Source organism: Oncorhynchus tshawytscha, linkage group LG33, assembly GCF_018296145.1.
Source record: "Oncorhynchus tshawytscha isolate Ot180627B linkage group LG33, Otsh_v2.0, whole genome shotgun sequence".
In the NCBI taxonomy this organism is placed as follows: domain Eukaryota; kingdom Metazoa; phylum Chordata; class Actinopteri; order Salmoniformes; family Salmonidae; genus Oncorhynchus; species Oncorhynchus tshawytscha.
This window is the reverse complement of record NC_056461.1, coordinates 45,305,513-45,321,155: the sequence shown is the minus strand read 5'-3', so window position 1 is coordinate 45,321,155 and position 15,643 is coordinate 45,305,513. Positions and strand designations below refer to the sequence as shown.

The window sequence follows — 15,643 nt, the reverse complement described above, 5'->3', positions numbered from 1 at the left end:
CACTAACAAAGACTGCCCCCCCCCTTCTCCGTGGCTGACGTGGGTAAAACTTTTAAACATGTTAACCCTCGCAAGGCTGCTGGCCCAGGCGGCCTCTCTATCCGCGTCCTCAGAGCATGAGCAGACCAGCTGGCTGGTGTGTTTCCAGACATATTCAATCTCTCCCAGTCTGCTGTCCCCACATGCTTCAAGATGGCTACCATTGTTCCTGTACCCAAGAAGGCAAAGATAACTGAACTAAATGACTATCGCCCCGTAGCACTCACTTCTGTCATCATGAAGTGCTTTGAGAGGCTAGTCAAGGATCATATCACCTCCACCTTACCGACCACCCTAGACCCACTTCAGTTTGCATACTGGCCCAAACAAAGCAAACAGCAAATGCATCCAACAAGTTTGTCGTAACACGCTTGATGTAATCATTGTGTGCTAGCAATATGGGACCAAATACTAAACTTTTCACTACTTTAATACACATAAGTGAATTTGTCCCAATACTTTTGGTCCCCTAAAACAAATGCTGTCATTTCTAAACGGTTCACCCGATATGGATGAAAATACCATCATTATTAAAGCTGAGTCTGCACTAACCTCATGGTTACCATTTCAAATGCAAAGTGTTGGACTACAGAGCTAAAATGAGTCACTGTCCCAGTAATTTTGGAGCTCACTGTATGGCAACATAACTTCTTAATTCACTTGATAATGTTCTGGAAAACGGTTAGTCTGAAAAACAGTATTTACCTTCAGCTCCTGAGTCTCCTCCATACTCTGATCTAGATGACTACGAATTACCACCTAGAGAGACACAGAGAGAGAGGGGAGGGATAGAGAGAGGGAGGGATAGAGAGAGGGAGGGGAGGGAAAGAGAGAGAGCGAGGGGAGGGATAGAGAGCAGAAGGGGAGAGAGGCTGTGTGTGAGAAATAGGAAACGCAAAGTTGATGAATACAGAGGGAAAATTGATACCTGTCTCTCTCTCTCTCTCACACACACACACACACACACACACACACACACACACACACACACACACACACACACACACACACACACACACACACACACACACACACACACACACACACACACACACACACAGATAAAGAGAAATCTGATCTGCACAGAGAACAACGATCTGTCCTAGAGGGAGAGCTGTGTTTGGGTGTTACCAGTTGAGAGGGAGAGATACATTCTGTATATTTCTGGCCCTTCTTTGGACAATGTGTTAACTAACCTCCAGACGAACTTCAATGCCAAACAACTCTCCTTCCGTGGCCTCCAACTGCTCTTAAATGCAAGTAAAACTAAATGCATGCTCTTCCACCGATCACTACCCGCACCTGCCAGCCCATCCAGCATCACTACTCTGGACGGTTCTGACTTATAATATGTTGACAACTTGACAACTACAAATACCTAGGTGTCTGGTTAGACTGTAAACTCTCCTTCCAGACTCACATTAAGCATCTCCAATCCAAAATTAAATCTAGAATCTGCATCCTATTTCGCAACAAAGCATCCTTCACTCATGCTGCCAAACATACCCTCGTAAAACTGACCATCCTACAGATCCTCGACTTCAGCGATGTCATTTACAAAATAGCCCCCAACACTCTAACTCAACAAATTGGATGCAGTCTATCACAGTGCCATACATTCTGTCACCAAAGCCCCATATACTACCCACCACTGCGACCTGTACGCTCTCGTTGGCTGGCCCTCGCTTCATACTCGTCGCCAAACCCACTGGCTCCAGGTCATCTACAAGTGTCTGCTCGGTAAAGCCCCGCCTTATCTCAGCTCACTGGTTACCATAGCAGCACCCAACCGTAGCAACTGGTCAACTGGAGTCAGGTGGTCAGGTGCAGGATGAGTGAATAGAAGCAGAACAGTCGGATGCAACAGCATCACAACACTCCAAAGGCGAAAGGGAATAGTGACCTAGTCAGACAACAATACAATACCAGGGGCTCAAAACAATACCCGGAAAAAAACAGCCTGACGCATCACACAACAAACGTAACAAATCATTTCACACACAGACATGGGGGGGAACAGAGGGTTAAATACACAACGAGTAATGAGGGAAATGTAAACCGGTGTGTGGGAAAACAAGACAAAACAAATGGAAAATGAAAGGTGGTTCGGCGATGGCTAGAAGACCGGTGACATCGACCGCCGAACGCCGTCCGAACAAGGAGAGGAACCGACTTTGGCGGAAGTCGTGACACCCTCACTAGCTTTAAGCACCAGCTGTCAGAGCAGCTCACAGATCACTGCACCTGAACATAGAGCTCATCTGTAAACAGCCCATCCAGCTACCTCATCCCATACTGTATTTATTTATTTATCTTGCTCCTTTGCACCCCAGTAGCTCTACTTGCACATTCATCCTCTGCACATCTATCAGTGTTTAATTGCTATATTGTAATTACTTCGCCACCATGGCCTATTTATTGCCTTACCACTTTTATTCTACCTCATTTGCACTCACTGTATATAGACTTTTTCTACTGTATGTTTGTTTACTCCATGTGTAACTCTGTGTTGTTGTTTGTGTTGCGCTGCTTTGCTTTATCTTGGCCAGGTCACAGTTGTAAATGAGAACTTGTTCTCAACGGGCCTACCTGGTTAAATAAAGGTGAAATAAAAAATAAAATAAAAAGATGTTTTACCAGTTGTTGTTCAGTGTTATCTTCTCCCAGAGTCAGATTCAATGTCTCCTGCTCATCATCTGGCAGACACCCATGAAGTAACAGGGCCTAGACACGTACACACACACACACACACACACACACACACAAACCAATAGCTTTCAAAACAGGTTTAGACCAACAAATGCTTACTTATGGGTCCTTTTCAAGTAATGCAGTTAAAGACAGATGAAATGTAATAAAAATGTAAATAGTGACATGAAGAATAACAATAACATGGCTATATACAGGAAGTAGAAAATAACATGGCTATATACAGGAAGTAGAAAATAACAAGGCTATATACAGGAAGTAGAAAATAACATGGCTATATACACAGGGAGTAGATAATAACATGGCTATATACACAGGAAGTAGAAAATAACATGGCTATATACAGGAAGCAGAACATAACAAGGCTATATACAGGAAGTAGAAAATAACATGGCTATATACACAGGAAGTAGAAAATAACATGGCTATATACAGGAAGTACCAGGGGAACGAGGTAATTGAGGTAGATATGAACATAAACAGTGCATTCGGGAAATCATTCAGACCCCTTGACTTTCTCCACATTTTGTTACGTTACAGCCTTATTCTAAAATTGGTGTGTATGTTGTGCGTGTGTGGGTGTATGTAGTGTGTGTATGTGTGTGTTGGTGTGTCAGTGTCAGTATGTGTGAGTGTGTGGGTAGAGTTCAGTGTGTGTGTTGGGGTGTCAGTATGTGTGAGTGTGTGGGTAGAGTCCAGTGTGTGTGTTGGGGTGTCAGTATGTGTGAGTGTGTGGGTAGAGTCCAGTGTGTGTGTTGGGGTGTCAGTATGTGTGAGTGTGTGGGTAGAGTCTAGTGTGTGTGTTGGGGTGTCAGTGTCAGTATGTGTGAGTGTGTGGGTAGAGTCTAGTTTGTGTGTTGGGGTGTCAGTATGTGTGAGTGTGTGGGTAGAGTCCAGTGTGTGTGTTGGGGTGTCAGTATGTGTGAGTGTGTGGGTAGAGTCCAGTGTGTGTGCAGTCAATGGGTTAGTAAAGGTTGACTTAGTAAAAAAAAAAAAGGGTAAATGTTTAGTTTATCAGTCTTATGGCTTGGGGGTAGAAGCTGTTCAGAGTCCTGTTGGTTCCAGACTTGGTGCATCGATACCGCATGACGTACGCTAGCAGAGAGAACAGTCCATGACTTGGGTGGCTGGAGTCTTTTAATTTAAAAAATAAATGCTCTAGCTGGTGAAACCGTAACTTTCTAGCAGGTGTCACAATAAAGAAATAAATTGTTTTTTTTAAATAGAAACATTCACATATTCCTTCTCCAATACTATTCACTATAAACATTCACATCGTCCTTCTCTAATAATATTCTCTGGAAACAAAGTTTAACACTTTCAACCATTTTGAATGGCCTTTTCTATTCAAAACCTTCAATTTACCAGCTCAAATAATAAATGTATTACAAATATTGAATAAATGACCTATATAAGAAATATACACAAATAATACATGATGTGATGAAATTGCTTTAGAAAAGCGGCACAAGACAGGAATGTCCTCTCCCACACTCCTGTTTGTACTGAACCGTTACAGAAACAACTAGACAGGAATGTCCTCTCCCACACTCCTGTTTGTACTGAACCGTTACAGAAACAACTAGACAGGAATGTCCTCTCCCACACTCCTGTTTGTACTGAACCGTTACAGAAACAACTAGACAGGAATGTCCTCTCCCACACTCCTGTTTGTACTGAACCGTTACAGAAACAACTAGACAGGAATGTCCTCTCCCACACTCCTGTTTGTACTGAACCGTTACAGAAACAACTAGACAGGAATGTCCTCTCCCACACTCCTGTTTGTACTGAACCATTACAGAAACAACTAGACAGGAATGTCCTCTCCCACACTCCTGTTTGTACTGAACCGTTACAGAAACAACTAGACAGGAATGTCCTCTCCCACACCTGTTTGTACTGAACCGTTACAGAAACAACTAGACAGGAATGTCCTCTCCCACACTCCTGTTTGTACTGAACCGTTTGCAGAAACAACTAGACAGGACCCAAATGTAACAGGTCTCAGTATTGGTAAACATGAATATAAACTAAACTTATTTGCAGATGATCTCAAAAATACTCAAAAAGTTCAGGTTATAAAATTAACTTGGGAAAAAATGAAATAATGGCAATAGGAAAAATAAAAAGAATAACTCACCATCTACAGCAATCCTTTAAGTGGACCACAAAGCATATCAAATACTTAGGATGCTGAATAAGTGACAACAAATATATAACGACTACATTATTCCACTACTCAACAATATGACAGCAGATTTAATTACAGTGCATTTGGAAAGTATCCAGACCCCTTTACTTGTTCACATTTTGTTACGTTACAGTCTTATTCTAAAATAGATTAAATAAAACAAATTCCTCATCAATCTACACACAATACCCCATAATGACATCACAATACTCCATAATGACATCACAATACCCCATAATGACATCACAATACCCCATAATGACATCATAATACACCATAATGACAATGCAAAAACATGTTGTTACAAATTTTTGAAGTATTGAGGGAAAAAAAATGAAATATTAAATTTACATAAGTATTCAGACCTTTTGCTATGAGACTCAAAATTGAGCTCAGATGCATCCTGTTTCCATTGATCACCCTTGAGATGTTTCTACAACTTGATTGGAGTCCACCTGTGGTAAATTCAATTGATTGGACATGATTTGGAAAGTCACACACCTGTCTATATAAGGTCCCATAGTTGACCGTGCATGTCAGAGCAAAAACAAGCCATGAAGTCGAACAAGTTGTCCGTAGAGCTCCGAGACATGATTATGTCGAGGAACAGATCTGGGGAAAGGTACCAAAAATTTCTGCAGCATTGAAGATCCCCAAGAAGAAGAACACAGAGGCCCCCATCATTCTTAATTGGAAGAAGTTTGGAACCACCAAGACTCTTCCTAGAGCTGGCTGCTCGGCCAAACTGAGCAATCGGAGGAGAAGGGCCTTGGTCAGGGAGGTGACCAAGAACCCGATGGTCACTCTGATAGAGCTCCAGAGTTCCTCTGTGTTGATGGGAGAACCTTCCAGAAGGACAACCATCTCTGCAGCACTCCACCAATCAGTCCTTTATGGTAGAGGGGCCAGACGGAAGCCACTCCTCAGTAAAAGGCACATGACAGCCCGCTTTGAGTTTTCCAAAAGGCACCTAAAGACTCAGAACAATGAGAAACAAGATGCTCTGGTCTGATGAAACCAATGTTGAACTCTTTGGCCTGAATGCCAAGCGCCACGTCTGGAAGAAACCTGGCACCATCCCTACGGTGAAGCATGGTGGTGGCAGCATCATGCTGTGGGGATGTTTTTCAGCTGCAGGGGCTGGGAGACTAGTCAGGATCGAGGGAAACATGAACGTAGCAAAGTACAGAGAGATCCTTGATGAAAACATGCTACAGAGTGCTCAGGACCTCAGACTGGAGCGAAGGTTCACCTTCCAATGGGACGACTCTAAGCACACAGCAAAGACAACGCCCTTGAGTGGCCCAGCCAGAACCCAATCAAACATCCTGAAAATAGCTGTGCAGCAACGCTCCCCATCCAACCTGACAGAGCTCGAGAGGATCTTCAGAGAAGAATGGGAGAAACTCCCCAAATACAGGTGTGCCAAGCTTGTAGAGTTATACCCAAGAAGACTGGAGGCTGTAATCGCTGCCAAAGGTGCTTCAACAAAATACTGAGTAAAGGGTCTGAATACTTATGTCAATGGACAATCCCTTCGTCCTCATGGCTTGGTTTGTTCTCTGATATTCACTGTATCCAGTTTTTCCCTAAAAAACTGTTTCCGCTTGGTCATTATGGGCTATTGTGTGTAGATTGATGAGTAAAATGTTATATTCAATCCATTTCAGAATCAGGATGTAATTTAACAAAATGTAGAAAAGGGGAAGGGGTCTGAATACTTTCTGAATCCACTGTATTGCTTCTCCAATACTCTCTAGAAACAAAGTTTAAAACATATTCCTTCTCAGATAATATTCTCTAGAAACAAAGTTTAAAACATATTCCTTCTCAGATAATACTCTCTAGAAACAAAGTTTAAAACATATTGCTTCTCAGATAATATTCTCTATAAACACAAACATATTCCTTCTCAGATAATATTCTCTAGAAACAAAGTTTAAAACATATTGCTTCTCAGATAATATTCTCTAGAAACAAACATATTCCTTCTCAGATAATATTCTCTATAAACATAAACATATTCCTTCTCAGATAATATTCTCTAGAAACAAAGTTTAAAACATTCCTTCTCAGATAATATTATCTATAAACACAAACATATTCCTTCTCAGATAATATTCTCTAGAAACAAAGTTTAAAACATTCCTTCTCAGATAATATTCTCTATAAACATAAACATATTCCTTCTCAGATAATATTCTCTATAAACATACACATATTCCTTCAATTATATTCTCTAGAAACAAAGTTTAAAATATATTCCTTCTCCAATAATATTCTCTATCAACATAAACATATTAATTCTCCAATAATATTCTCAATAAACATAACGTTTAAAACATATTACTTCATCAATACTATTCTCTGTAAACATATTCCTTCTCAAATAATATTCTCTAGAAACATTCAAATATTCCTTGTCCAATAATATTCCCTAGAAACATAAACATATTATTTTATAGACATTTCATACACAGCTCTTATACATTCTATAAATCATTCATACCCAGACATCACCTGTGTCTCCAGACATCTCCAGACATCACCTGTGTCTCCAGACATCACCTGTGTCTCCAGACATCACCTGTGTCTCCAGACATCTCCAGACATCACCTGTGTCTCCAGACATCACCTGTGTCTCCAGACATCTCCAGACATCACCTGTGTCTCCAGACATCATCTGTGTCTCCAGACATCACCTGTGTCTCCAGACATCTCCAGACATCACCTGTGTCTCCAGACATGGTGATGGCTGGGAATGTATGAGCACATGTATTTTTCTTTGAAGATGGCTCGAACGTTGTGTTTTTGTTTCACTATCCTTTAGGTTACCAGAAGTTCTCACAAGGACAGTTAAACAACCAAAAACTCGGACAAGTGGGGACATTTTGCAAGTCCCCACGAGGGAAAATTCTATTTTAGGCTTAGGGGTTAGGTTAGGGGTTACAATTAGGGTTAGGAGTTACGGTCAGGTATAGTTTTAGGGTCAGGTATAGTTTCAGGGTTAGGTATATTTTTGGGGTCAAGTTTAGGTTAGGGTTATTGTTAGGTTAAGGAAAATAGGATTTTGAATGAAAATGTATTTTAGGTTCCCACGAGGACAGATAAACATAACGTGTGTGTGTGTGTACCTGTAGAGCTGACACCATTCTCCGTGTCTCCTGCATCTCTCTCTCCAGGCTCTCAGTCAGAGGACTCTCCCAACCTGCCTTAGCTACACACACACACACACACACACACACACACACACACACACACACACACACACACACACACACACACACACACACACACACACACACACACACACACACACACACACACACACACACACACAGCAATAGGGAGATAAATATTTCACAGTTTATGTTGAAGTCTGTGTGACTTTATTAAGCCATCTTATCTTAATGAATCTATTAAATCATATTAAATCGTAATTAATCAATTTAATCTTACTGAATCATATTCAGCCTCATATTGAATCTATTGAATCGTGATGAATCCTATTCATTGCTGCATGTTTACCTGACTCTTACGTCTGACCCAGCCTGACACTAATCTAACCTGTGCACTGCAAAACCTACACTGCCAACTTGTGTGTGTGTGTGTGTCTTACTGCTTCTCTCTGGTTGGCTCTCCTCCGGCTCGCTGTTGTCTGATTGGCTGGTGGGCGGGGCTCTGGGGGAACTGAGGATATAAACACTGATTACTGACAGGAGGGAGTGTGGTTTGTGCGGTGTGGGTGTGTGTGTGTGTGTGTGTGTGCGGTGCAGGACATTTAAGACGTTTCTCGGGAACCATATGTATTGGGTACGTAACCCATTAGCAGGTGGGTGGGAATAACTATCTATAACTACTAACCCTAACCTTCACAAGATGGCCGATTCCGTTTCTCGGAACCATATGTATTGGGTACGTAACCCATTAGCAGTGGTGGGAATAACCATCTATAACTACTAACCCTAACCTTGACAAGATGGCCAATATGTATTGGGTACGTAACCCATTAGCAGGTAGGTGGGAATAACCATCTATAACTACTAACCCTAACCTTGACCAGATGGATGCCGGACTGGGTGGGAATAACCATTTATAACTACTAACCCTAACCTTCACAAGATGGCCGATTCCGTTTCTCGGAACCATATGTATTGGGTGCGTAACCCATTAGCAGTGGTGGGAAAAGTACCCAATAGTCATACTGTAGTAAAAGTAAAGATTCCTTCATAGAAAGTTACTGAAGTAAAAGTCACCCAGTAAAATACTACTTCAGGAAAAGTCACCCAGTAAAATACTACTTCAGGAAAAGTCACCCAGTAAAATACTACTTCAGGAAAAGTCACCCAGTAAAATACTACTTCAGGAAAAGTCACCCAGTAAAATACTACTTCAGGAAAAGTCACCCAGTAAAATACTACTTCAGGAAAAGTCACCCAGTAAAATACTACTTCAGGAAAAGTCACCCAGTAAAATACTACTTCAGGAAAAGTCACCCAGTAAAATACTACTTCAGGAAAAGTCACCCAGTAAAATACTACTTCAGGAAAAGTCACCCAGTAAAATACTACTTCAGGAAAAGTCACCCAGTAAAATACTACTTCAGGAAAAGTCACCCAGTAAAATACTACTTCAGGAAAAGTCACCCAGTAAAATACTACTTCAGGAAAAGTCACCCAGTAAAATACTACTTCAGGAAAAGTCACCCAGTAAAATACTACTTCAGGAAAAGTCACCCAGTAAAATACTACTTCAGGAAAAGTCACCCAGTAAAATACTACTTCAGGAAAAGTCACCCAGTAAAATACTACTTCAGGAAAAGTCAGAAAGTATTTGGTTCTAAATATATTTAACTATTAAAAGTAAATGTAATTTATCAAATATATAAATAATTTCAAATTCCTTATATAAAGCAAACCAAACTCCACCATTTTCTTGTTTTTAAAATGTATGGATAGCCAGGTGTACACAATAACACTCAGACATCATTACAGATAGCCAGGGGAACACTCCAACACTCAGACATCATTACAGATAGCCAGGGGAACACTCCAACACTCAGACATCATTACAGATAGCCAGGGGAACACTCCAACACTCAGACATCATTACAGATAGCCAGGGGAACACTCCAACACTCAGACATCATTACAGATAGCCAGGGGAACACAATAACACTCAGACATCATTACAGATAGCCAGGGGAACACTCCAACACTCAGACATCATTACAGATAGCCAGGGGAACACTCCAACACTCAGACATCATTACAGATAGCCAGGGAACACTCCAACACTCAGACATCATTACAGATAGCCAGGGGAACACTCCAACGCTCCAACACTCAGACATCATTACAGATAGCCAGGGGAACACTCCAACACTCAGACATCATTACAGATAGCCAGGGGAACACTCCAACACTCAGACATCATTACAGATAGCCAGGGGAACACTCCAACACTCAGACATCATTACAGATAGCCAGGGGAAAACTCCAACACTCAGACACTCAGACATTATTACAGATAGCCAGGGGTACACTCCAACACTCAGACATCATTACAGATAGCCAGGGGGAAAACTCCAACACTCAGACATCATTACAGATAGCCAGGGGAACACTCCAACACTCAGACATCATTACAGATAGCCAGGGGAACACTCCAACACTCAGACATCATTACAGATAGCCAGGGGAACACTCCAACACTCAGACATCATTACAGATAGCCAGGGGGAAAACTCCAACACTCAGACACTCAGACATCATTACAGATAGCCAGGGGTACACTCCAACACTCAGACATCATTTACAAACGCTGCATGTGTGTTTAGTGAGTCCTCCAGATCAGAGGCAGTAGGGATGACCAGGGATGTTCTCTGTTTAGTGAGTCCGCCAGATCAGAGGCAGTCGGGATAACCAGGGATGTACTCTGTTTAGTGAGTCCTCCAGATCAGAGGCAGTAGGGATAACCAGGGATGTTCTCTGTTTAGTGTGTGAATTGGACTATTTTCCTGACCTGCTAAGCATTGAAAATGTAACAAGTACTTTGGGTGTCAGGGAAAATGTTTTGAGTAAAAAGTACATTATTTTCTTTAGGAATGAATTGAAGTAAAAGTAAAAACTGTCAAAAATACAAATAGTAAAATACTGATACCCCCAAAAAATATGTTTTAATTAAGTACTTTACACCACTGGCCATTAGGGTGTCCACCCACGGTGTTCAGAATAACAGAAATGTCACGCCCTGGTCTTAGTATTTTGTGTTTTCTATATTTATTTGGTCAGGCCAGGGTGTGACATGGGTTTATTTTGTGTTGTGTTTATGTATGGGGGTTTTAGTAGGTATTGGGATTGTGGCTTAGTGGGGTGTTCTAGCAAAGTCTATGGTTGCCTGAGGCGGTTCTCAATCAGAGGCAGGTGATTCTCGTTGTCTCTGATTGGGAACCATATTTAGGCAGCCATATTCTTTGAGTGTTTCGTTTGTTGTTTTTGTATTGTTCGTTTTTCATCATTATTAAACATGTATGAAAATAACCACGCTGCATTTTGGTCCGACTCTCCTTCGACGGAAGAAAACCGTAACAAGAAATCACATTTATATTATGGTAACTCATACTAACAGAACATTTAGATTATGGTAATTCATACTAACAGAACATTTAGATTATGGTCATTCATATTAACAGAACATTTAGATTATGGTAATTCATATTAACAGAACATTTAGATTATGGTAATTCATATTAACAGAACATTTAGATTATGGTAATTCATATTAACAGAACATTTAGATTGTGGTAATTCATATTAACAGAACATTTAGATTATGGTAATTCATATTAACAGAACATTTAGATTATGGTAATTCATATTAACAGAACATTTAGATTATGGTAATTCATATTAACAGAACATTTAGAATATGGTAATTCATATTAACAGAACATTTAGATTATGGTAATTCATATTAACAGAACATTTAGATTATGGTCATTCATATTAACAGAACATTTAGATTATGGTAACATACTAACAGAACATTTAGATTATGGTAATTCATATTAACAGGACATTTAGATTATGGTAACTCATACTAACAGAACATTTAGATTATGGTAATTCATATTAACAGGACATTTAGAATATGGTAATTCATATTAACAGAACATTTAGAATATGGTAATTCATATTAACAGAACATTTAGATTATGGTAATTCATATTAACAGAACATTTAGATTATGGTAATTCATATTAACAGAACATTTAGATTATGGTCATTCATATTAACAGAACATTTAGATTATGGTAATTCATATTAACAGAACATTTAGATTATGGTAATTCATATTAACAGAACATTTAGATTATGGTAATTCATATTAACAGAACATTTAGATTATGGTAATTCATATTAACAGAACATTTAGATTATGGTAATTCATATTAACAGAACATTTAGAATATGGTAATTCATATTAACAGAACATTTAGATTATGGTAATTCATATTAACAGAACATTTAGATTATGGTCATTCATATTAACAGAACATTTAGATTATGGTAACTCATACTAACAGAACATTTAGATTATGGTAATTCATATTAACAGGACATTTAGATTATGGTAACTCATACTAACAGAACATTTAGATTATGGTAATTCATATTAACAGGACATTTAGAATATGGTAATTCATATTAACAGAACATTTAGAATATGGTAATTCATATTAACAGAACATTTAGATTATGGTAATTCATATTAACAGAACATTTAGATTATGGTCATTCATATTAACAGAACATTTAGATTATGGTAACTCATACTAACAGAACATTTAGATTATGGTAATTCATATTAACAGAACATTTAGATTATGGTAATTCATATTAACAGGACATTTAGATTATGGTAACTCATACTAACAGAACATTTAGATTATGGTAATTCATATTAACAGGACATTTAGAATATGGTAATTCATATTAACAGGACATTTAGAATATGGTAATTCATATTAACAGGACATTTAGATTATGGTAACTCATACTAACAGAACATTTAGATTATGGTAATTCATATTAACAGAACATTTAGATTATGGTAATTCATATTAACAGAACATGCACATCAAGGATCCATTCTTTCTTTCTTTCCTCATAATTCTGATGAGCACGAACAGCTAAATCACTAGCCTGTCAATCTACTATCAGCCAACAAGATGAGTAACGAACAGCTACATCACTAGCCTGTCAATCTACTATCAGCCAACAAGATGAGTAACGAACAGCTAAATCACTAGCCTGTCAATCTACTATCAGCCAACAAGATGAGTAACGAACAGCTAAATCACTAGCCTGTCAATCTACTATCAGCCAACAAGATGAGTAACGAACAGCTACATCACTAGCCTGTCAATCTACTATCAGCCAACAAGATGAGTAACGAACAGCTACATCACTAGCCTGTCAATCTACTATCAGCCAACAAGATGAGTAACGAACAGCTAAATCACTAGCCTGTCAATCTACTATCAGCCAACAAGATGAGTAACGAACAGCTAAATCACTAGCCTGTCAATCTACTATCAGCCAACAAGATGAGTAACGAACAGCTAAATCAGTAGCCTGTCAATCTACTATCAGCCAACAAGATGAGTAACGAACAGCTAAATCACTAGCCTGTCAATCTACTATCAGCCAACAAGATGAGTAACGAACAGCTAAATCACTAGCCTGTCAATCTACTATCAGCCAACAAGATGAGTAACGAACAGCTACATCACTAGCCTGTCAATCTACTATCAGCCAACAAGATGAGTAACGAACAGCTAAATCACTAGCCTGTCAATCTACTATCAGCCAACAAGATGAGTAACGAACAGCTAAATCACTAGCCTGTCAATCTACTATCAGCCAACAAGATGAGTAACGAACAGCTAAATCACTAGCCTGTCAATCTACTATCAGCCAACAAGATGAGTAACGAACAGCTAAATCACTAGCCTGTCAATCTACTATCAGCCAACAAGATGAATAACGAACAGCTAAATCACTAGCCTGTCAATCTACTATCAGCCAACAAGATGAGTAACGAACAGCTACATCACTAGCCTGTCAATCTACTATCAGCCAACAAGATGAGTAACGAACAGCTAAATCACTAGCCTGTCAATCTACTATCAGCCAACAAGATGAGTAACGAACAGCTAAATCACTAGCCTGTCAATCTACTATCAGCCAACAAGATGAGTAACAAACAGCTAAATCACTAGCCTGTCAATCTACTATCAGCCAACAAGATGAGTAACGAACAGCTAAATCACTAGCCTGTCAATCTACTATCAGCCAACAAGATGAGTAACGAACAGCTAAATCACTAGCCTGTCAATCTAGTATCAGCCAACAAGATGAGTAACGAACAGCTAAATCACTAGCCTGTCAATCTACTATCAGCCAACAAGATGAGTAACGAACAGCTAAATCACTAGCCTGTCAATCTAGTATCAGCCAACAAGATGAGTAACGAACAGCTAAATCACTAGCCTGTCAATCTACTATCAGCCAACAAGATGAGTAACGAACAGCTAAATCACTAGCCTGTCAATCTACTATCAGCCAACAAGATGAGTAACGAACAGCTAAATCACTAGCCTGTCAATCTACTATCAGCCAACAAGATGAGTAACGAACAGCTAAATCACTAGCCTGTCAATCTACTATCAGCCAACAAGATGAGTAACGAACAGCTAAATCACTAGCCTGTCAATCTACTATCAGCCAACAAGATGAGTAACAGACAGCTAAATCACTAGCTTGTCAATCTACTATAGAATAACTAGATGAGTAACAAACAGCTAAATGAGTGGGGGAGGATGTGTGTTGGGGGGTATGAGTGGGGGGGGATAGGAGTGTGTGGGGGGAATATGAGTGGGGGATAGGAGTGTGTGGGGAGATGATGTGTGGGGGGGGTATGAGTGTGGGGAGGATGTGTGGGGGATAGGAGTGTGTGGGGGGGGATATGATTGTGTGGGGGATATGAGTGTGGGGGGATATGAGTGGGGGGATAGGAGTGTGTGGGGGATATGATTGTGTGGGGGATATGAGTGTGGGGGGATATGAGTGTGGGCGGATATGAGTGTTACCTGCTTGGTGTTGTGTCAGGATCGTCTGGCGGTCCTCTCTCATACTGCTGGACCAGAGCACGAACACACACACCTCCATCCTCATCTACAAGCATACCCCAACCACTGGAGAGACATTATACACACACACACACACACACACACACACACACACACACACACACACACACAATTATACATGCATGCACACACACACTGAATAGTGTGTACCTGTGGAGGTGTGTGTGTGTGTGTGTGTGTGTGTGTGTGTGTACCTGTGGAGGTGTGTGTACCTGTGGAGGTGTGTGTGTGTGTACCTGTGGAGGTGTGTGTGTGTGTGTGTTTGTGTACCTGTGGAGGTGTGTACCTGTGGAGGTGTGTGTGTGTGTGTGTGTGTTTGTGTACCTGTGGAGGTGAGTGTACCTGTGGAGGTGTGTGTGTGTGTGTGTGTGTGTGTGTTTGTGTGTGTGTGTACCTGTGGAGGTGTGTGTGTGTGTGTGTGTGTGTGTGTGTGTGTGTGTGTGTTTGTGTACCTGTGGAGGTGAGTGTACCTGTGGAGGTGTGTG

The 15,643-nt window shown here is 40.2% G+C and overlaps 1 protein-coding gene across 1 annotated transcript in view; it reads right to left on the bottom strand.

Moving 5' to 3' along the window:
- LOC112237413 (dixin) overlaps positions 1-15,643 on the bottom strand; it is a 57,691-nt gene that overhangs the window by 29,261 nt on the left and 12,787 nt on the right. Inside the window, exons 5-9 of the mRNA XM_042311492.1 lie at positions 15,099-15,203; positions 8,562-8,632; positions 8,077-8,159; positions 2,677-2,763; positions 745-798 (exon numbers count right to left, since the gene is read on the bottom strand). Coding sequence (XP_042167426.1) covers positions 745-798; positions 2,677-2,763; positions 8,077-8,159; positions 8,562-8,632; positions 15,099-15,203 — 400 coding nt within the window. The remainder of the gene's footprint in view (positions 1-744; positions 799-2,676; positions 2,764-8,076; positions 8,160-8,561; positions 8,633-15,098; positions 15,204-15,643) is intronic.